We start from the raw sequence: 26,381 nt of genomic DNA on the forward strand, positions 1-26,381 counted from the left end.
ACCATGACTTTTTCCAAGCAATATTTTATAAAGATGACTTGCCCTGGAGAGACTTAAACATTAGTTAGATGTCCTAGTACTATGATTTTCATCTTTGCTTAAGAGGGCTGTAAAAATTAGATTTCTTTAACAGCTCTATAGATCTTACGCAGTTGGACACAGACTCTACAAAGATTTGGATTGGTATAGACTTAATATGGCTTTTTAAGAATATTTATTTTGAAGTATTTTAGACTTATAAAAAGTTTCAAGATAGAAAAAGAGCCCTTATACTCCTTACCCAAATTCATCAATTTAACATTTTGCCACATTAACTTTGTGTGTGTGTGTGTATGTGTGTATATACACATACATAGATATATACATCACACACAAACATGTATGTATGTAAATGTTTCTGAAACATTCGAAAGAGGGTGCATACATCATAACTCTTTATGTTTCCTAAGAACAAAGCTGTTTGTTTGTATAACCAAAGTACAGGTGATTAAATGTTAGTATAATACTTTGATCAGTCTTAAAGCCTGTATTTCAGTTTTGTCACTTGTCCCAGTTGTACTCAAGTGTACATTATAATATTTTTTTCAGTATAAGATCCAATCCAAGATCATGTAATATATTTAGTTTCATATCTCTAGTCTTCTTTAAACTGGAATAGTTCCTTAGCTTTTCTTTTTTGTTCATGACCTCGACATTTTTAAAGAATACAGGTCATTTTCATCCCTCAATTTATTTTTTTCTGGTATTTCCTTACAATTAAATTAAGATTGTGCTTTTTGGACTGGAATTGTGTCCTTCTCACAGTATTACATCCAGAGGCATGTGATACCATTTGCCCCTACTAGGTAATGTTAATTTTGATCACTTGGTTAAGATATTGTCTGGTTTCTTAACTTCATAGTTATTATTTTTACTTTTTTTTTTTTAAAGATTTTTTATTTTTTATTTGACAGAGAGAGAGTACAAGCAGGGGGAGCGACGGGCAGAGGCAGAGTGAGAGGGAGAAGCAGGCTCCCCACTGAGCAGGGAGCCCCATGCGGGGCTCGATCCCATGACCCCGGGATCATGACCTGAGCCGAAGGCAGACACTTAACAACTGAGCCACCCAGGCGCCCCCTATTTTTACTTTTATAATAAGTAATTTGAGAGGACATTGATATTTACAGTTGACCCTTGAACAATGCAGGGATTAGGAGTGCCAACCACCCATGCAGTTGGAAATCTGGTTATAACTTTTGACTCCCCAGAAACTTAACTACTAATAACTTACTATTGACTGGAAACCTTACCAATAACATAAATAGTTAATTAACATGTATTTAGTATGTTATATGTACTGTATACTGTATTCTTACAGTAAAGTTAGAGAAAATGATATTAAGAAAATCATAAGAGAAAATATGTTTCCAAGACTGTACTGTATTTATCAAAAAAAAAAAACAACAAAACACAACCCCTATGTGTAAATGACCTGCGCAGTTCAGGCCTGTACTGTTCAAGGGTTAACTGTACTTATTTGCCCAATTCTACAATACATATAAAATAGCTTCAGAATTGCTATGTGTAGGGCGCCTGGGTGGCTCAGTTGTTAAGCGTCTGCCTTCGGGTCAGGTCATGATCCCAGGGTCCTGGGATTGAGCCCCACATCGGGCTCCCTGCTCAGTGAGGATCCTGCTTCTCCCTCGCCCTCTGCTGTTCCCCCTGCTTGTGTTCCCTCTCTTGCTGTGTCTCTCTCTGTCAAATAGATAAAAATCTTTAAAAAAAAAAAAAAAGAATTGCTATGTGTATACCAATATGAAAAAGAAACCTACTAAGGAGTTTAAGATTTGTTTGCAATTCCTTTTTCTTTTTAAATTTTTTTGGTTTGTTTTACCCTTTTAATGCTTTTATATGTTTTCCAGTTTTATTGAGATCTAATCGACATGCAGCACTGTATAAGTTTAAGGTGCACAACATAATTATTTGACTTACACATACTGTGAAATGATGACCACAGTAAGTTTAGTTAACATCTATCATCTCATATAGATATGGTATAATTCCTTTTTCTTTAGATTGATAATATGTGGTCAAAATGCTGTGTTCTAAAATTACTTGGGTCCCCACCACCACCACCACCGCTTCATTGTAGTTCTGTTATTCCTTTGAAATGTATTTGGTTTTATTGGTTTCTGTTTTCATTTAGTTTTTATGGGCTTTTTTGCTCCATCCTTGTTGATATAATTTCATTTTTTGAATATGTAAGACATTAATATAATTCCAAAAGTCAAAACTATGCAAAAGTTGTACTCAGAGAGGTATCAGTCTCTCCCCTTATCTCTTCTACCTCTTTCCTATCCCTCACTCCCCACCAACCCATATAGGTAACTAGTTGGCTTATCCTTCTTGTTCTTGTTTTTATAGAAGTAAGCACATGTATATATGTTTGTTTATTCTCCTTTAACAAAACATATTTAATCTTTCACAATTTGTGTTTTTCAATGACAGTATATCCTGGAAATTACTCCCCATAGTCCCTAGATATCTTCCTCATTCTTTTTTGCAGCAGCATAGTACTCTGTTGTGTGTATGAACCATAGTTTCTTCAACCACTTTCCTATGGGCATTTAAGTAATTTCCAGTATCTTGCAATTACAAATAATGCTACAAAGAATAATGTCCTTTTGTATTCTTGGATTTTCAGGGTAAATTCCATAGAAATTGGATTGCTAGATTTGGACGGTAAATGCCTATGTAGTTTTGGTAGCTAGTGCCAAAATCTTCTCCAAAGGGGTTTGTACCATTCTACATTCCTATCAGCAGTTCAGCACAACTTTTGGACCTATAGCAGTAAAGAGATTCTTAAATCTAATGGGTTATGAGATGACAGGTCACACTACGATTAACTCCTTAAAGAATTCCAATTTCATGAAGTCTCCAGTGAAGACCAGGTCAAACCAGCATCCTCCCAAAGTGTCTTGAGAGCACCCAGAAGTAGTTCAGGAATTATCCCAAATCCCAGAGTGATTGTGGATATCCAGAGGAAGACATAGAACTGTTTGGGGAGTATTAATGGCAAGACCTAAAACAACCAAAATTTAGGGTGAGCCAAACGTGTGAAGAAGACAGTAGAAAGGAATGCTGGAAATTAGAACTATTCCAGAAAATCTGAACTGCCCAGGTTGGTCTTTGTCATCAGTAAGGACTTAATAAAAAATTTTCCACCAGTTGTCTGTGCCCTTTTAAAAACATTTTGGTCTCATAGTTACATCTTAAAACAGGATTTGAGGTTGCAGAAAATTAAAAGGAGGGGGCAGTTGCTGTTAACTTCAGAAATACAGTTATCCTTCAGCAAGGAGCTTTTGCATATATTTGAGCTTATGGAAGCATGAGGTTATAAGCATGAATAGCAAAGATATGTGTTTGTTCTTTTAGTATATTTACTTTTTTTAGTCCTATTTCCTTCAGCTAGGCAATCTGTATGGTTTTCCTTTTTCCTCAAATAGGATTGCTATCACTAAATTAGGTCAGTGGAGAGGTGGGAGGAAGGCCAGAGCATCTGAATTAGTGAAAAGTCCTATTGAATATTTTACAAGATATATAGAAATACAGATATATAGAACCATTAGAGACTCCTTTGCATATCTCCTGTTTTAATAGTTCACAATAAATTTGTTATCAGTTTGTGTATAATGAATTTTTCCAGTCTCAAAATCAAGAAAACCCCCGTTTCTGAAATTTCTATTATACATTGGGATCCTGATGCATTCTCAGTGGCTTCCTTTGCTCCTGTTCTTGTACTTTTTATGGTTATCATAACTGCAGCTGCCCAGAACTTCTGGTTAAATGAGAGATTAAAATACATGCAACAAAATTATTAAGGTTATTCTTCCTGATGCAATAAAGAAAACTTATTGGACATGTTATCTCTTTATGGAAAGTTGGTATTTTTCTGATTCTTGAGGTGACATTTTTCTGATTCTTGAAGTTCTTGAAAATATCTTATTTATATTATTTTCCAAATAATCTTTTTTTATAGTTAATTTTATTTAGGAAAACCTTTTTTTTTTTTTTTTTAAAGATTTTATTTTTAAGTAATCTCTACACCCAACGTGGGTCTTGAACTCACAACCCCAAGATCAGGAGTTACACACTCTACCTACTGAGCCAGCCAGGCACCCCTGCAGAATAAACTTTCTACATAAAAGTTGAACATGAATTTTAACTCAGACCCCATTTAATTTGGTTTTGTTCAGTAAATGTTTATTCAGGGCTGTTAGAGATTGTGCTAGGAAATACAAAGATAATCACAAATTATTCATATTAACTGAAATTATGAGTTTATTCATCATTTTAAAGTAAAATTATATTCTTTGGGATACCTCTAGATAGTAAAATTAATAACACATATTCTCTTTATATAAGTAGCTACATGCTTTAGAGACTGTAAAAATCTTAGTAGGAATTGCCACTATCCCATTAATTAAAAGAAATTCTTCATATAGTTGAAAGAAATGATTATCTTGTTCAAGTCTACAATGCTGTTTGCTTTATTCATACACTTACTGATATAGTCTTCTTTTCTCTTTGGAAAGAAACTGCCATATCAGACTTGGTTTACTAATGTCTAAGCATTATAATGACTGCAAATCCAGCCCTGGAATCTTTCTACTTCCCTTTTGTGATACAGATTTACTTTTTAATATGATGTGTGATTCTAGAACTTGGAAATAAAATTCTCTGCTGCCAGAGTACACAGATATCCTGAGTATCTGAAAAATGAATTGTTGTGTTGGGAGAGGAGATGATGGGAGAAGGTGGAAGTCTTTATCATTAGGAGCCTATATATTTTAAAATATTAATTAACATTTAAAAATATGAGAACTATAAATTTGGAACTCCACTCTCAGAAGCTTTACTGTCACTTGTTAATTAAAAATCATTCTGATGAATTTTCCCTTTACCTTTTGCTTTCCCTTTTTCCCCCGCTGCTTTCTCTGAAGTCTCCTTCCAAATGGTTTTGGAAACTGGTTCCAGTAAGTTTGCCCAGCTACTTCAGTTTGCTCTCCAGAATTGTAGAATGGTATCGTTTATGTCTTGCTGGTATAGTCATTTCATATAATTCTGTTAGTTACTGCATTGAGATTGGATTTTAAGGTATTTGATCATAATATAAAATAAAAAGATTAAAAAATCTAGCCAAAGTTTGGATTAGAAGCTTTAAAAGTAGTTTAAAGCATAAGCATTCTTTTGTTAGTCCTATTGATATTTACAGACTGTCAGTAACTAGGTTAAAAACATGCATGGATAGAGATTCTGACTAGTTTTAATAACTTTAGGAAAAGTAAATATGAATTGCACATGTAAATTCTTGTATTTTTAAATCTCTTTTAAGGAATCATTTCCTGAGTTGTAGGGTACACTTTTTGTGTGATAAAAAAGTGACATTTTCTCTCAGTGGCCACACCAGTATTGTACCTAAACTATATTTGGTTCTGATTTGACCTGAAGGGTTGTTCTTTAAGGATTAAATCTGGGTGGTTAGACCACTTAAGTCTTTTATACCCTCAGAAATAAATATATAATTTAGAAATACACTATAGTTTTTGGAAGGTAGAAAATACGATGCCCCTTTTAAATACCAGATTTCTCAGTTTGTAGAAAGAACAGGGAATGTTTCCGTACAGCAAGTTTATAAAACCATATAATAAGGTCAAGTGTAAAAGATGACAACTTTCATGAACTTCAAATGGGAGTTGTACATGACTTCAAGATTAAAAGTTGATTTACCTGATACATCTTTTAGGATGTAATCTTCAGGAAAATGTTTTAGCATGCTGCTCATAAATCCCTAATAATCAATCTATTCTAAACCATCTACATTTATTGCTAAAGCCTTATAAGGCTCTGTGTATGTGTGTGTGCCTTGTATAGAAGTGCTACTTGGCAGAGAGCAGTAGGACAAATCACAATTCAGTTTTTTATTCCATGACCCTGGGCACTCAACTCAGTCCAGTTCAGATTATAGGCTGAAAACAGGCTACTCCTAGAGATCTGGGAGTTTGGGAATGAGCCCAGCCAGCCAAGTTAGAGGATTTCTAAGAGGGAGACTATTTTGTTTCTAGCTGGCCAGAGAAAGGAGTGTAAGGATCTAGAACTGTGGCTTACTAAATGTGAGAAGGGTAACTTAAGGCTAGAAGATGCTACTGGTTGATTTCTTCTTTCTCACCCTTCCCTTCTTCTCTGCTCTTTTTTCATGGTTGAATTTTAAACTCTACTAGCAGCAAAGTGAGGAAGGTTTCTAAGGATATTAAAATCAGTAATCAGTTAAAGAATTTATATAGTGTGTGTACGTAATTTTTTTTGAATATAGGTACTCTTGAGTTTGGAACATACCATTAAATACATATGTCTAGTGTGCACTGATTAAAAAGAACAAGCTCGGGCGCCTGGGTGGCTCAGTTGGTTAAGCGACTGCCTTCGGCTCAGGTCATGATCCTGGAGTCCTGGGATCGAGTCCCGCATCGGGCTCCCTGCTCGGCAGGGAGTCTGCTTCTCCCTCTGACCCTCCTCCCTCTCATGCTCTCTGTCTCTCATTCTCCCTCTCGCAAATAAATAAAATCTTAAAAAATAAAATAAAATTAAATAAATAAAAAAATAAAAAGAACAAGCTCTCTGAGTATTTCAAGAGGAAAAAAATGTTCCATGAATCTTGTTCTTGGGTAGCCAAAGAGAACTAGGAATAAATATTTCTTTCTTCATTAATGCATATACTTTTCTGAGGGATATCATTTAAAGGAAGTTTAAGCTCACCACCAAATCATAAATGTTCCCTTTCAGTAAATTATTTTTCTGTTTTTATTCTCACAAAAGTATTTTATTTCATAATTATATATATATATTTTTAAAGATTTTATTTATTTGACAGAGACACAGCAAGAGAGGGAACACAAGCAGGGGGAGTGGGAGAGGGAGAAGCAGGCTTCTCGCGGAGCAGGGAGCCCAATGCGGGGCTCAATCCCAGGATCCTGGGATCATGACCTGAGCCGAAGGCGGACACTTAACGACTGAGCCACCCAGGCACCCCTCATAATTATATTTTAATTATAAAATATAGATAACCAGTTCAGATGGAGTTAGAAGAAAAATTAGTTTTGGTTACTTTAAAAAAACTTTAAATACTAGTAACCAATATAATAATAAATTTTTCTAATAAAATACTTCAGTATGCATTTTCATTAAGTCTTCAGCTTTATTTTCTTGGCTTTGGGAGAGCTGACAGCTAAAAACAGACAAACCTTTAGTTATTGCTTACTATGTCCCCAGCAGTGGGCTTAGCACCTTACTTCATCCTTCAGTGGTCCTATCAAGTAGGTACTATTATTATCCCCATTTTACAGATGGGGAAACTGAGAAATGAGAGTTTAAGTAATTTGTCCAATATCACAGAACTAGTAAGTGGCAGAACCAGGATTTGAACCCAGGTAGTCTGACTTAAGAGCATGTCTCATTTTTAGAGAACTGTCTTACAAATTTGTATCCAGTCACACCAAGCAGTCTTTAAAAAACAAAGATTTCTTCTGTTTTTCTGAGGGGGAGCAGAAATCCTTGTATATGCTCTGTTATTGGTGAATGAAACCTCAGTTGGGTTGGTTTTTTCAGTTTCAAAGTTGTTACATTTTATTTACGTTATCTTAACATTCAAATACCAAACCAGAATATTTTGGCGATAGTCTAGTTCCTCAAAGTGATGTTTCTTATTGCCAAATTTCCTGTAAGAATAGTATCATATTCTTATACCTGCTCCCCAGTTTTGAGAACTCTTATAATTCTTTATGCTCTAGTAGTACTCTTGCTCTTCGCATTTAAGAACTTGTGGTCTAAATTAAGTCCAACATTAAAATAAATGAATTTTATTATCTACAAAAGAACATAACTGATGATTTGGATACAGAATGTTCAGAATCTATTTTGTGATGCTTTTATATTTAAATATTTAGCCTAAAGGTCATGTAAATTGGCAATATAATGTTATATTAAGTACTTTGAAACTATAATGCTGTTGCTCTGTATTTTACTTTGGTAATGTCTAGTATTATTTAGAAAAGAAGGATGTTGCTGAATAATTCTCATTTCTCTTGGTGTATATTACTGGTACATTAGAATCTGCAGTGCTATTTTTTTCCTGTATATTGTTTAGTATTTATTTTCATCTCTCTCTTTTTTTTTTTATATTGTAGGCTCGTTATAGGAAGGAGCAGACATTGCTCAAGCAACTGCCCTGCATTCCATTGGTAGAAAATTTGTTGAAAGATGGTACAGATGGCTGTGCTTTAGCTGCTCTTATTCATTTTTACTGTCCTGGTGTTGTCAGATTAGAGGGTAAGTGTTCCAGTGAAATATTTCTGGGATTTAGACAGATGGTGACAAGTATTGAGACAACAGTATTTAATAAGTAATGAAGGCTTAAAAAAAATTTATATATAATCCTGAGGAAGATAGTTTAATAAAGCAGTGCTAAGGCTTTCTGTGTAGCAGCCCCTATATTTATTTGTATGTGCTTGTAAAACAGATTCCACGTAATTGTGTATTTGTACTAAGCCACTAACTATAAAATTAGATATGAAATGTATATTATCAAATTAACCCACAGTCATCACCTTGCTCTTTTCCTATTTGAAGATATTTGTTTGAAAGAAACCATGTCTTTGGCTGATAGCCTGTATAATCTGCAGCTGATTCAAGAATTTTGCCAAGAATATTTGAACCAGTGTTGCCATTTCACCCTGGAAGATATGCTGTATGCTGCTTCATCCATAAAGGTAAATTAATTCTTGGTGTTTTTGTTTTGTTTTGAGGTTTTTGAAAAAAAAATATAACTAGATAAATACATGGCATAGTCACTATAAGTTTACAAATTAACTGTAATATCAGTCAAAAGAACTTTTGGAAAAAGTTTTATTTTTCTGCTTATTTTAGGTTTTAACGCACTGTTAGCTACAGGTTTCTTTTACAAGACAAAACTAAACTTAAAAGTTGTGGTACAAAACTGACCTGTTGTCCTAAAGTTAGCAAAATAGAGGATAAGCCACTACATGTTTCTGAATCTTAGATGCTGTGATAGTATGCTGGGAGCATAACGGAAGTTCTGGTCACTTTCAGCATTCAACAGGCCTGTGGAATGTGGGAAGAAGGAATCCTTAAGGTCCCAGGACTTGAGACAAAACCTAGGGAAAGACAAAGGGATAGGAAAATGTTAAAATAGTCTGGAAATGAACCTTTTAAAAAGGAATTCAATTTCATGAATTTGTCCCCTTGCTTCAGAATACCACACACTGTCTGTGAGCTGTAGGCCACTGCTCACTGCGTTCTTTCAAGAAATAGTTATTGAGCACCTAGTAGTGTTTGGGATGGTTGGGATAATTAAGTGAACAAAACCAACATCCCGTGTTGGTAAGTTCCATGTGCTGGTGGAACTTACTTTGTAGTGGTGAAGAGAGACATGTGTCATGCGTAACTGCTTCTGAGCTGCAAGTTAAGAAGCAGCCGCTTGTTCCAGAATTTTGTGATGTGACATAGTACCTTGGTATTCCCAGCAGCTCATAGCTACAAAGTTCCTTCATATCTCTTACAGACCTGCCTAAAGTTTACCAGTTCTGCTTTAGGGTTTTAAGGATGGATAATCTTATAATAGATTTTTTTAAGTCTGGCTGAGAGGAATAACTTTGTATCATTCTATTCACAGTTCCAATACCAACTTCAATAGAAACTGCTAATGGACCCCTCTTACCATGATACTAGTGCCTCGTGGTTCTTGACATTCTTACTTTATGATCTCTTTTTCTTTCACCCATTTCTGGATCAACACAGGTAGAAGAAAGAGCGAAAGGTAAAGGCCTTTCCAAAATGAGCCACTATTCCTATTGACCCAAAATGGGCCCACTCCCCACTACCTGACACATCAGAAGAAAAACATTCATTTATTTTGAAGGTTCTACCTTGCCATTTTTATCAAAATGGAAGATAGGAAATAACTATTTCCATATATATCTTGTTAATGCCTGTTCTGGCACTTGCCTTTTAAAAAATTTAAATATTACCTCTGTAATCTTGAAGAATTCATTTCATTAAATACATTGAGACGTAAGATCGAGTACATTGGTTTAAGTTGCTTACCTTGGAATTCCAAATAATAATATGTAGCCCTGATGTTTAGATTGACTTAGTCTGAGCATGATCTACATATAAAGACATTTTCTTAAATCAGGCATATTTAAAATAGATAACTGACAGATACACCTGTCAAAATGGCTAGGGTAAAAAAGAAAAGAAATAAAAGTGTTGGTGAAGATATGGAGAAAAAGGAACCCTTGTGCACTGTTGGTGGGAATGCAAACTGATAAGCCACTATGGAAAACAGTATAGAGGTTCCTCAAAAAATTAAAAATAGAATTCAGTAATTCCACTTTGGGTATTTACCCAAAGAAAATGAAAACACAAATTTGAAAAGATAAGTGCACCCCTATGTTTATTGCAGCATTATTTACAATAGCCAAGATATGGAAGCAACCCATTGTCCATCTTACAGATGAATGGATAAAGATGTGGTGTATACACACACACACACATACACACACACAAATATTACTCAGCCATAAAAAAAAAATGAGATCTTGCCATTTGTAACAGCATGGATAGACCTAGAGGGTATAGTGCTAAGTGAAACCAGTCAGAGAAAGACATATGACTTCACTCATATGTGGAATTTAAGAAACAAAACAAGTGAACGAACAAAAAGAGAGACAAATTAAAAAAACAAAAACAGACTCTTAAATACAGAGAACAAACTAGTAGGTTGCCAGAGGGAGGTGGGTAGAAGGATGGGTAAAGTAAAGGGGATTAAGAAAAAAAATAGGTAACTGTCTACAGAAACGGCTTTGGTCACTTTCTGTATTATTTATTAAATTATTAGAACCACAACTTTGACTTCCATTGAATATTTTAAGACTAATAGTTGGAAACAGTTCATCTTAGGAGGGACACAAAGTATTTTTGTAATATCGTCAAGCTGTTTAAAGGAAGAAGGTGTAGGTATTTTTTACTGATCCGGAAAGCTCTCCAAGATGTTATTAAGTGAAGAAAGTGGGTAGCAACAATTATAGCATGATGTAATTTATATATTAAAAACAATTTTTTTCTATTTGTACGCAAATCTTTGCATAGAAAAAGGTTAATTAGAAGGATAAACACAAAACTGTTAACAGTGGTTTCTTCTGAGTGTGATATTAGGATTTGGGGGAGAGTAGTTGAAGCATTCTTTATATTCCATGTTCTGTATATATGTATTCTTCTGCATTGTTTACATTATTTAAGAATGTTAATATATAGTTGCATGACTGTCTTAACTAAAAGGAAAGAAAGCTTTTAAATGAAATTTATTTGGTATCATGGCTAGAATATGGTAACAGATTTATTGCTGTTTCATCATCATAAATTCAGAAAGAAATGATCTTTATAAGCTTTGGTTACTTGGGAACACTATCTCTTACTATGCTGACATCTTGTGGCCAAACTTAGTATCTTACCAAAGTATTTTTTTCCAGCTTTATTGGATATAATTGACATACAACGTTGTATTAGTTTAAAGCATGCAAAGTGATTTTACCACCAAGGATTAGCTGACACCTCTGTCATATCACATATTTACCATTTCTTTTTTGTGGTGATCTACTCTTTCAGCAACTTTTGAGTATACAATACAGTATCTCATTAACTATAATCATTGGATTCCCAGTTATTCACTTATAACTGGAAGTTTTTACCCCTTGACCAAAATCTCCCCATTTCCTCAGCCTTCCAGTCCCTGGTAAATACCACTCTATTCTCTGTTTCTATGAGTTCAGTTTTTTTAGATTTCACATATAAGTGTAATCCTACAGAATTTGTCTTTGACTTATTTTACTTAGCTAATGCCCTCATGGTCCATCAGTGTTGTTGCAATGGCAGGATTTCCTTTTTTCTCATGGCTGAATAATATTCCACTGTATATATGCACCACATCTTCTCTATCCATTCATCTATTGACAGACATTTGGGCTGTTTCCATATGTATCTTGGCTATTGTGAATAATGCTGCAGTGAACACAGGAATGCACATTTCTCTTCAATCCTGTTTTCAAAAAGTGGAATTGCTGGATCCATATGGTAGTTCTATTTTTAATTTTTTTGAGGAATTGCCATACTGTTTTCCATAGTGGCTGTACCAGTTTATATTCCCACCAACAATGTACAAGGGTCCTCTTTTCTCCACATCCTTGCCAACACTTGTTACCCTTATCTTTTTGATGATAACCATTCTAACAGTTGTGAAGTAATATCGCATTGTGGTTTTGATTTGCATTTCTCTCATGTTCAGTGATATGTCCTTAAAATATTTAGTTGAGTGTTAGTATTTTTCCAAAAGATATAGACAGCTTTCAGTTAACTATACTAGTAGAGTGGAACCTAGGACCAATACTTTAAATATAATTTTATACTTTGGCTTTAGAAAATATCCTCTGGAGGTAAGTATAAAGAAAAATTATAAATCATGATGATCTTATTACCAGAGATTATTCCCTCCTTGTCAACAGTGTGGTATTTTGCCAACTGATCTTTTTTGTTACACATTTATTCATTCATTTATACATTCATTCAATTAAGTATGTATTGGTCATCTATTACGTACCAGGCACTGTTTTAAAAACTGAAGATAGGGGTGCCTGGGTGGCCCAGTCATTAAGCGTCTGCCTTCGGCTCAGGTCATGATCCCGGAGTCCTGGGATCGAGCCCTGCATCTCCGGCTCCCTGCTCGGCGGGGAGTCTGCTTCTCCCTCTCCCACTCCCCCTGCTTGTGTTCCCTCTCTCGCTGTCAAATAAATAAATAAAATCTTAAAAAACAACAACAACAAAGCTGAAGATACATGGGATGCCTGGGTGGCTCAGTCAGTTAAGTGTCTGCCTTCAGCTCAGGTCATGATCCCAGGGTCCTGGGATTGAGTTCCGCATCGGGCTCCCTGCTCAGCGGGGAGCCTGCTTCTCCCTCTGCCTGCTCCCCCTGCTTGTATGGTCATTGTCTCTCTCTCTCTGACAAATAAATAAATAAAATCTTAAAAAAAAAATCTGAAGATAAAATGATGACCATGAGCTTTGTCCTTCTAACATAATAGTCTGATGGGTAAAATGAGGAACTCTGGAGAATGTGGTATTAAAGGAAACTGGAGAAATTAAAATTAAAAAGGAACCCAATTATGTACCCTCTACCCTCTTGTAGCCCATAGTCCATTTCCCAAAAGCAGTGGAAGTGGGGGGAGGGGTACTACATTTTGAAATTTTTGTTTGGCCTAGTAGTCAAATAAAAAGCTATTGTGTTCTAAACAAGAAATGGAAACAGTTTGAATCAGTAATTATGATGAAGATGGAGAGAAGTGGGTGGATTCCAGAAATATTCAGGATGCAAAATTTGCAGGTTTTGGTGATGAACTGGATAGGGGGAGGGAGAAAGTAGGAGGCATTCTTGATGGTTGCACATTGGGATAGTGATGCCATTCAGTGAGGTAAAACTGGAATAAGGTCAGATTTGTGGGGAAGATCACTAGTTCAATTCCAGACATTTGAGGTGCCTTTGAGATAGCCAAGAGAAAACCCTCTCTTGGCCAGTGCATATGTAAGTACAGTTAATACATTTGGGAGTCATTTGGTAGCTGATGAGCATGGATGGCAGTTTTCACTGAGGGGAGACATCAGGAGTTTCACATGCTGCTGAGAGGTCAAGTAAGATGAAGACTGAAAAATGTGTTTGATTTAGCAACAAATGACTTACATAGGTGACTTGAGCAAGTGCTGTTTTGGAGGAATGATGTGCCCTATATGCCAGACTGGAGTGGATGAGAGCGCCAGAAGGCTGAAAGGAGATTGTTAGCATAGGCCTACCTTAGAGAAGTTTATGAAGAGGTAAGAAGGTGGGAGTGAGGAGAAACTTACTGAGTGGTTTTGTTTTGTTTTTCATTTGGGAGATTTGAACAGAGGCAGTCCACTTAAGTGTCTAATGAATATCTCAAAGCTATTAACTCAGGATTCCTTCCACTACCTATTTATTCCAATCTTTCCCATTTCATTAAATGGTACCATCAGTTGCTGAAGACAAAAACCTGAGTTACCCTTGATTTGTCTCTTTTCTACATACAAATTAGCCTTCTCGAACTATGAGGTAAAAGATGAATATCTGAAAGTTACCAGCTTAAATATGAGAAAACAGAGTAGATGAACTCTAAATGAGAGTATATAGAGCTCTGAGGATTATTCATAATTAACAGGTAGGAGTGGGGCACCTGGGTCGCTCAGTTGTTTTAGTATCCAGCTCTTGATTTTGGCTGAAGTCATCATCTCAGGGTTGTGAGATTGAGCCCCTGGGCAGCTCCTCGCTCAGCAGGGAGTCTGCTTGAGATTCTTTCCCTCTGCCCTTACTCACCTATAGCTCACTCTCTAAAATAAATAAATCTTAAAACAACAACAACAACAACAAAACAGGAGGAAGGCATGGTATTGGAAAACACCCTTATTTCCAATGATAATTTTCAAAACTAAAATTTAATATGAAATAAAACCTCATTAAATATTAATTTGATAATTTATTAGATGCCAAATTTAAAGGTATATTATTTTAAATAATTATAAAGCAGATTTTGTATAGTGTTAATTTTTAAACTTACCAGATGCCTACAATTAAAGTAATTCTTCATGTTTATAGCTTTTATGATATATGATCCTAAAATATAAGCTTGTTTTAGAAATGTGCTTTTGAGGACCCTCAGTCTTTTCTTATAATTTTAAGATATTTTAAAAATTACTCACATTTTCAAATATAAATCAAAAGGCAAAGGACATTGTTAACTTACTAGTAACTTTTCAAAGTTAGGTTGATATATTAAATTGTATAATGCTTCTGTATGTACATTTCAAAATTATTAATTAGCCATAATGATGTAGAGTCTTTCTGTTATATTTAGTGCCTGGATTACAGTTGAGTTTAGCATCATCAAGCACATGGATACCTGATTAAGTTTTGGAGAAATTTCTAGGGATCTGGGAAGAGTTTTGTTTTGTTTTTTTTTTAAATGATAGCCACTCTTCAGAGCGTCAGAGGCTGTTTAAGTTGTTTGTATTGTATTGACTTTGGACGAAGAGTGCCTTATACGTTATCTCAGAGTTCTACAGTTAGAGGTACCCATGCCTGCCACATAAATTGGACTACTGTTCTGGAAATATAGAGAAAAGCAGCAAAGAGGTTTTGAATAGCTGTTATAAATTTTACCTATAAGCATTAATATTCTATCCCAGATTTAATAGCCTAGATTAGATATACTCCAATGAAGGAATGAGATTTAAACCTATATTTTAATAGGTAAAACAATAAAATTGTATTTATCATTACTTTCTGGTCAAATCTTACCTGATTTTTCTCCTTTTCTTAACTCTCTTACGTAGAGTAATTACTTGGTGTTCATGGCAGAGCTCTTCTGGTGGTTTGAAGTTGTGAAGCCCTCGTTTGTGCAGCCTCGTGTCGTTCGTCCACAAGGAGGTAGTAGGTGTTCCTGGGAACAAACAAAATGGAGAGTTTATCTAACCTCCCCTGGTTATTCTGTTCGAGGGAATCCTATTGTTATAAAACAGCTATTAGCCTTGATAAATTCTGAATATTTTAATATTTAAAGCTACTAAATTCTCTATGAGATGATGTAGGAGAGAACAGCTCTGAATTTGAAGCCTTATGTTGTGGAATTTTTAGCTTTAACTCTTGGCCTACTTTCTTCTCTTTGCATCTTTTACCCCCATCTCTAGCTTTTATTCCCTGTTAGATGCTGAGTTTTTAATATTCCTACCCAGAATCCACTTAAATGATGTCTTGGCTTTAACCTACAATTTGAATTGACCATTAAACCATAAAAAGGTTTATATATATATTTTTAAGTCCGGTATGTTTTATGATTATTATATATCATGATCTATTGATTGCACATAAGAAAACTAAAAAATAAAGGGGTCACTGTAAAGATCCCTAGAAATAAAGAACAAAAAATCTTCCTGCATTTTCTCTAAAACAAATTTTCCTTTGCTTCCATTATGAAACCAAAGGTTTATTTCTCTTGGGGAAAAAGGATTTTAAATTATAAGTTTAGCTCCACTAAAGAACTTTTCTTCTAGCATAACTACAGGACCAGTTCTTTCTGCTGCTGATGGCTGTCCTGCCAAACACAAAACATGATTATTGTGCTTCCCAACTACTTAGCTGCTTTCCTTGGCTCCAAATTTTGGTATTTTTCTCACCATTACCCTTATTTCTCCTCTGTCTCCTCCCTATCAAAAAAATTAAAAGAAAAAGATCAGGAAGGAGGAAAAAATATGTAGTCAAGAGAAAGGCATGTCACCGTAGTGAGTAGAATGAGCTTGCTTCCAGCGTGCCCACTGCATCTCAGGCAAAATTCTGTGAACTATGCAATAAAGAGTATTTCATCTGTTCCATCTCTAAGCTGCTTAGGGCAGATTCTGATTATTGAACCATTATGTATCAAAGTACCTACAAAGAAGTTAAGATCCTTCCCTAAGGCCATGTAATAAGGACAGGTGTCTTCAGTAATTATCATAAACAATATTTGTACAACTTTTTACAGTTAATACAGAATTTTCACTTACACTGTGTTCTGTGATTTTTATCTGTGAAGCCCACTATTCAAAATATTCAACAGCTATTACATTAGGTCTCAAAGGCAAAACGTAAATGGAGTCTTCCCCAGAGTTATTTACAAAAACATGAACTCTACAGGGGGTTTAATTATTGACCAGTGAAATTCTGTCTCTCTTAATTGACTACCAGAATATCAACTATTTCATAAAGAAACAAAAATTACCATATGTAACTGAAGTTCTATGAAAGCTTTAGCAAAATTAGACACTCAGATTTATTTTTAAATATCTGTATTTTTTATGTTAGGCCTCCCCCGACTTCCTTCCCCCCAGTTAGCCTTAATCAATTTTTTAAGCGAGAACTTGAAGAGTTTTAAATTTTACCTTTGAAAATTATTTAAGAAGAAAATTCTCAATATGCTACAATAGGAAAATGGAAGTTCTTGAAATAATGGTAGAAACATGCTAAATACATAATTTTGAGGCTTTTTTCTTTTACTGTAGCTGAACCTGTGAACGATATGCCTTCAATTCCTGTCTTGAATGCAGCCAAAACAAACATCTTGGACAGTTCGTGTAGTTCTGACTTCACTTCAAGGTAGAGTCCAGAATGACTTCATTTTCACTGTTTCTAGTCCATTTGCTAATGAAATCAAAATAAAATTTCATTAGTTTTTAAAATTTCAGTTGGACTTTGAACTAAGTTTTAACTAGCTTACAGCATGTATTACAGCTTGTTTTAACTTAAATGTAATTGAATTTACACAGAAAAGAATGTTTCATAAATAGGCTTTAATGAATCACACTCAAAAGTGGGAGAATACATTCTGAGGTTCAAATAACCAACTTAAAACCAAATTTTTGCTGTAAAACTTGTTTATCATTGAGAACTGCTTAAATGATAGGCCTTGGGGTGGGGGGAATTTTAAATTTCTATTTGGGTTTTTAAATTTTTTTATTTTTTTAATCTTTGGGGTAGCTTCCCTTGCTGTTTTGTTTGCTGGTTACTGTAGCTAAACAACGATCACAATAGAATGTTTATTGTAATACTGAATCTTTATGTTTGATGTTCTTTATATATCAGGAACTGAATTGAGAGCAAAGTAAAAATTTACTATCAGGATAATCCTGACTTCTGACCCAAACATATGATAGACACATGAGTTTGTTTAAAAATGTTTTTCAGCAGATCCTATAAGTAGTCTTTTATGTGTATTTATTAGAACCTAAAATTTATATTGACTTTGGACTCCTAATTTATCTGTTTTTTTAAGTTTAAAATTGTTACATTTTGCAGCGTTTCAGAAATCCAAGCAGATCCATTAAAACTACATTTTAAAAATGATGAACAAGCAATTGAAAGTACTTTATGAATTCTTGGCTTAACATAAAAATATGAACTTGTACTGAGCTGTCACCCACTTCACACATTTAAGAAGTTTTCTCTCTCAAGTGGGTGCTAATGAGGAGATGTAAAACTGGAACCTTGACAGAACCCTTTCGGTACTCTTACTGCCTCTGTAGGGCTTCTTACCTCTGGACTGGCTGATGTCTCTAAAGTCCTTCCTACAGATTAAGAAAGCATTTTCCTTCCCTACCCTCTGATTTACTACTATGGATTGTCTTACTATGTCCATTAAGTTTTCTATTCTGTAACTATGCCTGAGATTTTACAAAAAGAGGTTAAGTTAGGATATTGCTGATCTAGGAGCTTCTCCATATTTTTTCCTACAGGAAACTTTTTTCTACACATTAATTTTCTTGGTGTTTCCCTGGGTTGATTATATAGTGACATTTCCTTCCTTGAAAATTTAGAAAACATTCAGTATTCTAGGTTATGACTCTTGTACTATTAAATCTTTAAAATCTCTGAAACTTCCTGCTTTGAGGCTAGATTATCCCAAAATTACTATTTTTAGGAACCTTAGTTGGACCGTCTTCACATTTCTGACAGTGGAAAATGTCTTACGGCCCTCTGGAAGACTCGTCTCTTTTCTGTTTCTCAGATATCTCAGTGGCTGCCCTTACTCATTTTTCCTAGCAGATGGATGTCTAAATTCTTTTCCTTGAAGAGACACTGTGTAGCTGTCATTCTAGGATCCTACTAATCCTCTCATTTCTGTAAGTCCCCACGTGGTCCACTGGAGCTCTCCCATTGTAGAACTTTTCAGGAAGGAGTCAAAAGTTTCCACTTTTCCTGAGAATAATGCAGTCACATGTACAAATGTGAATGACCCTAATGAAGTTGTGAGGGGAAAACAAAGGAAGAAGACAGGCAAAGCAAAAAACATTTGTAGCAGCTAATCCACACACTTGACCACTAACCTGCTCAGCAGTTACACTAGATCAGAATTTTCTATGCAGATGTGAAAGTGAGGCAATTCATAGGAATTTAAAACACTTTAGCCATTATCTGGAGAAGAAGAGAGTGAATATATTTTAATTACTAACTTGTGTATCTTCAGGATTAGCCTCCTATCATAGATGTAAGGGAGAGTAGAAACAGGGGCAGTGATGTTAGAGGGAGGGATAACAGAAACAAACATGATAGGGGGCAGGTGAGTATTTCCTGATAGTCCTCTGAGAGAAAATATGTGCAGTTTCGGGGCAAAAGGCACACGGAAGCAGATAAGCATTTGCTTTGGAGACAATGTTATGCAAGTTTTCCAGGTATTGTTGCCTTTAGAAAAGCTCACTGATTAAGCTTTCATTAAATAGTAAGAACACAATATTGTTTCATTTGCACTTTTTGGTTGACTTGTTCATGTTCTCAGTTTACAATAGCCAAAAGATAATGTCATTTGAAGGGGGACTACAGAAGTCACTACATAACATCCTGTTCCCCAATTTATTCTCAATTGATTAGGGGTTGGGACGTGTAACTTCTGCACTTGACTATAAGGTTGGCTACAACAGACTTTAAACTTGGAGAAAAATTAAATTTGGGCCACATGTCATGATAATTGGAGAAATAGACTACCTCATCCCCTGAATTAATTTGAATGGGGTCGAATTAAGAAATAGGACAGCTTCCTATCTTTATAGGCATTGAGGTCTTCAAGGTGCAGCTCAATATATTAATATTAATTTTGATGTAACTGTTAGAGATGTACAGACACAGGTCCGTGAGCAGGGAGGCTGTCAGGATCTTTTACAAGGGTTTATTATACCTGTAGTTTCTAGAGACTTAAATATTTCCAGCTGATGACTTTCATTTAACTTACTCATTTGTTTTTCTATTTGTAAAATGAAAATAATATGCTGTATCTTATCTCACAAGGCCATTGAGGTGTATATGAAAATATTTCAGGCTCTTTGACTAAAAGATATAAAATACATAGAGATACATATACTAACAGCCATGTTTGGTTTAAACAATGTGTTTCCTTTTTTTTTTTTTAATTTAGGATGCAGAGTCAGAGGTGATAATGTTGTTTCTAATTTCAGCCATTCTGTGTAAAGTTTATATTAAAGAACTAGAACATATTAAAACATTTTTAATTTATTCTACATTGCAGTGGGGAAGGAGCTGCATTTACACACTCTCATCATTTGCCTTCTAGACATTCACGCTCCCAAGCTCATTCTTCAGCTTCAGGTAGTATTTTTGAAAAAACCTAGGTTAACTGGGAAATGATTGAGAATAAATGTAAATAAAAATATCTAGTCTTTTTTTTTTTTGGAAAAGTGTTAATATATACACTAAAAGGTTGATTTGTTTCTCTGTGCTTGCTTTTCTTAATAAAATGATCTCTATTTCTCCATATATCCCACCTACTTACTTTTTAGTGCTCTTAATGAATCCTGAAATATTTGAAATCTGTTAAGCTGTAAGTTAAAATTTTTTACATACTTTCAATGACTTTTTCTTTTTCGCATTTGAAGGAGGAATTAGAAGGTCTTCATCTATGTCCTATGTTGATGGTTTCATAGGGACATGGCCCAAAGAGAAAAGGTAAACAAAGGGAATTATTTTTAGTATATTCACATTATCAATAAATGCTATTTATTGGATCGCTATATTGTACACCTGCAACTAATATAACATGGTCAACTATACTTCAGTAATTAAAAAAAAGAAAGAAATGCTAATTCTTTCTCTCTGTTTTGTTGATAGCCAACTTGCAATTAGTACCTCACTTTGAAAAGGGCAATGTAGGCAGATGACTGAGAGTTCAAAGGGGCTAAATGTTAAAGGTAGCCCAGTAACCCACACTTACCTTGAGCACAATAGGATTATGAGAAATGGGAAAAGAAAGGAAGTATAATTTTAAATAATTGTTAAAGGGTATCAAATCATTTCTTTTCTGGGTGTGTTTAAGGATTTTTTTTCTTTAAATGTTTTGTAGATCATCAGTGCATGGAGTTTCATTTGATATTTCTTTTGATAAAGAAAATACTGTACACAGATCCACTCCAAACCGAGGAATCACTCGTTCTATTAGTAATGAAGGACTTACTCTGAACAATAATCGTGTATCTAAAAATATTAGGAAAAACTTGTCCTTTAAGCCAGTAAATGGAGAAGAGGAAGCAGAAAGCATTGAAGAAGAACTTAATATAGACTCTCACAGTGGCCTCAAATCTTACACGCCCCTTAATACAAATGAACTAAATTCCAATGAGAATATTCATTATAAGCTTCCAAATGGAGCTTTACAAAATAGAGTACTTCTAGATGAGTTTGGCAATCAGATCGAGACACCAAGCATTGAAGAAGCATTACAAATAATTCATGATACTGAAAAATCTCCCCATACATCTCAGCCAGACCACATTGCTAATGGCTTCTTTCTTCATAACCAGGAAATGAGTATCCTAAATTCAAACATCAAGCTAAATCAGTCTAGTCCTGATAACGTAACTGATACAAAAGGTGCCTTGAGTCCCATAACTGATAATACTGAAGTAGACACTGGAATTCATGTTCCTTCAGAAGATATCCCTGAAACCATGGATGAAGATTCTTCTTTGAGAGATTATACTGTAAGCTTAGACTCTGACATGGACGACGCATCTAAATTTCTTCAGGATTATGATATTCGAACCAGCAACCCCAGAGAAGCTTTGAGTCCTTGTCCAAGTACTGTAAGTACCAAGTCTCAACCAGGTAGCAGTGCTTCTTCTAGTTCCGGAGTTAAAATGACCAGCTTTGCTGAACAGAAGTTCAGGAAACTGAATCATACTGATGGGAAAAGTAGCGGGAGCAGTTCTCAGAAAACTACACCAGAAGGCTCTGAACTTAATATTCCGCACGTGGTTGCTTGGGGACAAATTCCAGAAGAAACAGGCCTTCCACAAGGCCGGGACACTACCCAGCTGTTGGCCTCTGAAATGGTGCATCTCAGGATGAAACTGGAAGAAAAAAGGCGTGCTATAGAAGCCCAGAAGAAGAAGATGGAGGCTGCTTTCACTAAGCAGAGGCAGAAGATGGGAAGGACGGCATTTCTTACTGTGGTGAAAAAGAGAGGGGATGGCATTTCCCCTCTTCGAGAGGAAGCAGCCGGTGCAGAAGATGAGAAAGTGTATACCGATCGCGCAAAAGAAAAGGATTCACAAAAGGCTAATGGACAGAGGAGTAAGTCTCTGGCGGATCTGAAGGAAAGCATGGAGAATCCTCAAGCCAAATGGCTGAAGTCTCCAACCACACCCATTGATCCAGAGAAGCAGTGGAACCTGGCAAGCCCCTCGGAGGAGACTTTAAATGAGGGAGAGATCTTAGAATATACAAAGTCCATTGAAAAGTTAAATTCATCTCTCCATTTTCTACAACAAGAAATGCAGCGCTTGTCACTTCAGCAGGAGATGTTAATGCAGATGAGGGAGCAGCAGTCCTGGGTGATTTCACCTCCTCAGCCCTCTCCACAAAAACAGATCCGAGATTTTAAACCTTCCAGGCAGGCAGGCCTGTCGTCAGCCATTGCACCCTTCTCGTCAGATGCCCCCCGTCCTACCCATCCATCCCCACAGTCTTCCAATAGGAAGAGCACATCTTTTTCTGTTAAAAATCAAAGGACTCCTAGGCCAAATGAATTAAAAATAACACCTTTGAATCGAACGCTGACGCCCCCTAGGTCTGTGGATAGTCTTCCTCGGTTACGGAGGTTTTCACCAAGTCAGGTTCCTATTCAGACTAGGTCATTTGTATGTTTTGGGGATGATGGAGAGCCTCAGTTAAAGGAATCCAAACCTAAGGAAGAAGTTAAAAAGGAAGAAGTTAAAAAGGAAGAACTGGAATCCAAAGGGCCCGCGGGACAGCATGTACATAACCCAGAAGAAAAGGAGATGAGGCCTCTTGAGTCAACAGTTTCTGAAGTCCTGTCCCAGCCTATCACAGAGACCATCCGACTGACGCCAAATGAGGACCAGCTGAACCTGCCTGCAGAGCCTCCTCCTAAACCTGTTTTCCCACCTGCTGCTCCTAAAAATGTTAACCTGATTGAAGTTTCCCTCTCAGATCTGAAACCTCCTGAAAAGGCTGATGTATCTGTTGAAAAATATGATGGAGAAAGTGATAAAGAACAATTTGATGATGACCAGAAAGTATGCTGTGGATTCTTTTTTAAGGTAATACTAATCTTCATCGTTTTGGGCATCATCATTAGATGGGTTTGGTTTTAGTTGATGTGCTTACATCTTTTAAAAGTAGTCCCTTTTGTTACAAGCCTGCCACTAACCCTGAAATATATTTTGGGGCTCCCCTTGGTGGACTGTAGTAACATCCAAGCACACTGAACAGTCTTCCTTTCACCAAGGTCATGGTACATGTTTAGATATGCTGTTTTTGTTCCTCTGCCTCTCTTGCTTGCTTTTACAAAAGCCTTTTAAAAAAATGTTAAGCTATTTGGATCTCTTCCAAGAGTTGTCAGTTTGTAAAAAGCACATAATTTGGCATTGCATGTAAGAATATTTTAGTTTTTTTTAAATTTTCTTTCCTTTTGTGTTTTGTTAAAAAATTTTTTAAGGGATGCCTGGGTAGCTCAGTTGGTTAAGTGTCTGCCTTTGGCTCAGGTCATGATTCCAGGGTCCTGGGATCGAGTCCTGCATCACAGGGACCCTCCTCCTCCCTCTGCCTGCCACTCCCCCTGCTTGTGCTTGCTCTCTGACAAATAAATAAAAATAAAAATCTTAAAAATCTTTTTAAAAAATTGACCAGACATAATCTTACAAGGTGAAACATTTAAAAGTAACATATATAGTTTGAACAGAAATAGCTCCTTTTAAAAGCATTGGATAAAGGTCTAGCATATGACTCCTAATCTCAGTATTGATATTGTATACAACATACTGTAGCCAGCCAACACAAATATTGAACAATATCACCTTTTGATGGTCAAGATCTTAAAATTTATCATAGGTATTAGAAAAACAAGAGCTTAGTATTTTTAAATTTTTCTCCTAATTACCCATTTCTTCATCTTTGTTTTCCTGTATTTTCCAAATTACCTATAGGAAAGAATATTTTTTTAATAATCAGAAACATGTGGATGTGTTACTCTTGTTTCTTTTTTTAATTAAGGAACTAAAGATCATCTCTGATCCTGTCTAGCTCCACAATTTGGAATACAGAGGAAAAAAACACTCAACAGCATCAGTTTATAATTTAAGATTTTAAATAAAAACAGCAGTCCTACTGGAATAAGAACCTAAGAATACTGAAGTGATTACAATCGCTAGTTTTACTTTTGCTCATTTAATATTGGAAATTTGTAACTTATTTTAAAGTTGTTCTCAGGGTGATTGCCCTTTAGCCCCTTTTAAAGTTTAGAAATTTGAACGTGAGTCATGTTTAGTCTCTTAGCCATGTAAAATGACTAATTTTTAATAGAATGCTACTGTAGACATGAGTAGATACAGTTTACTAATTTTAGAGACCCTGGCTACCTCTGTTCCTTGCAGAGAAAGGAAAACGGAAGGGAGAGAATCCTTCAGGGTGAAACAGGCAGCATATCTGTACCTTCATGTCCATTCTGTCATGTGGCAGTGGTTTCATTTATGTGATATAACCATATAGCTAATTTTTGGGTACTTTTACTTGAGTTTTCTTTATTGAGCATGTATTTTAAATACAATTTTTAATGCAATTTTTAAAAAGATTTTATTTTTAAGTAATCTCCACACCTAACATGGGGCTCAAACTCATGACGCTAAGATCAAGAGTCGTGTGCTCTTCCGATTGAGCCAGCCAGGTGCCCTAGTTTGAATGCAATTTTTAAAATTGAGGGAAAACTCCCTGCTTTTAAGTTATTTATTAGAGTTTTAAAAAAAACCTCCACCCCCTTTTTTTTTTCCTCATTACGGTTGTTCTTTGCAAACTTCCTAGGTTTTGTAAACATGTTATTAAGTAAGTTTAAGTGTCCTTTGGTAGTTGATAGAACTGTTACCACTTTAATTCACCTTTTTTAAAAAAAATATTTGAGAGAGCGCACAAGGGTGGGGGGGAGGGTCAGAGGGAGAAGCAGACTCCCCACTGAGTGACCTGAGCTGAAGGCAGACACTTAACCGACTGAGCCACCCAGGCGCCCCTGATTCACTTCTTCCTTCATAATTTCTGGAACATGTCCACATACGGTGGGATTGGAATAAGGATGACTAGATAGTTTGAATTTTCAGTTATAAATGTGACCACAATTGAAAATGAGAATATTGGTGCACACAACATTACACGTTTTTCAATGAAATCCATGCTTAGGATGACCAAAAAGCAGAAAATGATATGGCAATGAAACGGGCAGCTTTGCTGGAGAAACGACTGCGGAGGGAGAAGGAGACTCAGCTTCGGAAACAGCAGCTGGAAGCAGAGATGGAGCATAAGAAAGAGGAAACGAGGTAAAGGCTAGGGCCGTGCCGGCCCTGGATCTGAGTGCTGAGGGTATGCAGCTGGGCTGTGCTTTCTCAGGGATACTTAACAGCTTGTTCAGACGTTTGCAGCGTATGGAGACAACTGAATTAATGCTGATTTCTGGTGCTCTTTACAAGTTAATTTATTTTCCCAAAGTATTGGTCGCTTGTACATTTTTATCCTAAGTTTGAGGCATTTCAAAGTAATGTTCTCCAGAAACATTAATTTAAAAAAACTTCACTGGTTTTTACACACATATTTTTTAAAAGCAGTCATTTACTAATGGTATGTTTATGTGTATTTTAATGATCTAAATTATCTCAAGCGTATTTTAAACAAACCATTTTTTCCCAAGGTGCTGAAATGTAATAATTCTCCCTTCTCGCATCAAAGCCATACTCCCTCTTTAGTGTGCAGAATAAGAAATTCAACCATTTGGTTTCTTAGGCGTAAAACTGAGGAAGAGCGTCAGAAGAAGGAAGATGAGAAAGCGCGCAGAGAATTTATCAGACAGGAGTATATGAGGCGAAAACAACTGAAACTAATGGAAGACATGGATACAGTAATTAAACCCCGTCCTCAAATAGCAAAACAAAAAAAACAGCGCCCAAAATCTATTCACAGAGATCATATCGAGTCTCCCAAAACACCAATAAAAGGTCCTCCAGGTAACACAGCTTATTATGAAGAGTCTGTTCATAAAAAAACACCAGCCTGGTTTGTCATACTAACTCGACTGTGCTTTGGTATGCTAAATTGGATACACAATTTGAGATGATGCATGCTCCTAATTTGTAAAACCAAAATGAGCAAATGTTTTTTATGACTTAAGTGTGTT

At 35.7% G+C, this 26,381-nt stretch overlaps 1 protein-coding gene and 1 long non-coding RNA gene across 4 annotated transcripts in view; one reads left to right on the forward strand and one right to left on the reverse strand.

The window, feature by feature from the left end:
- CAMSAP2 (calmodulin regulated spectrin associated protein family member 2) overlaps positions 1–26,381 on the forward strand; it is a 111,765-nt gene that overhangs the window by 77,961 nt on the left and 7,423 nt on the right. For all 3 annotated transcript variants that reach the window (XM_081823047.1, XM_031035788.2, XM_006740486.3), the window contains 9 exons: positions 8,220–8,361; positions 8,662–8,801; positions 15,505–15,598; positions 17,206–17,299; positions 20,220–20,299; positions 20,587–20,656; positions 21,051–23,268; positions 25,394–25,530; positions 25,991–26,211. In XM_081823047.1, the coding sequence (XP_081679173.1) occupies positions 8,220–8,361; positions 8,662–8,801; positions 15,505–15,598; positions 17,206–17,299; positions 20,220–20,299; positions 20,587–20,656; positions 21,051–23,268; positions 25,394–25,530; positions 25,991–26,211 (3,196 nt within the window). The remainder of the gene's footprint in view (positions 1–8,219; positions 8,362–8,661; positions 8,802–15,504; positions 15,599–17,205; positions 17,300–20,219; positions 20,300–20,586; positions 20,657–21,050; positions 23,269–25,393; positions 25,531–25,990; positions 26,212–26,381) is intronic.
- On the reverse strand, positions 8,927–17,212 carry LOC145722004 (uncharacterized). The gene is made up of 3 exons (XR_014146044.1): positions 17,086–17,212; positions 15,470–15,611; positions 8,927–9,206 (listed from the first exon to the last, which is right to left on the reverse strand). It is a non-coding gene; the product is annotated as an uncharacterized LOC145722004 (long non-coding RNA).

Source organism: Leptonychotes weddellii, chromosome 6 (genome assembly GCF_054177405.1).
Source record: "Leptonychotes weddellii isolate Sample4059 chromosome 6, ASM5417740v2, whole genome shotgun sequence".
In the NCBI taxonomy this organism is placed as follows: domain Eukaryota; kingdom Metazoa; phylum Chordata; class Mammalia; order Carnivora; family Phocidae; genus Leptonychotes; species Leptonychotes weddellii.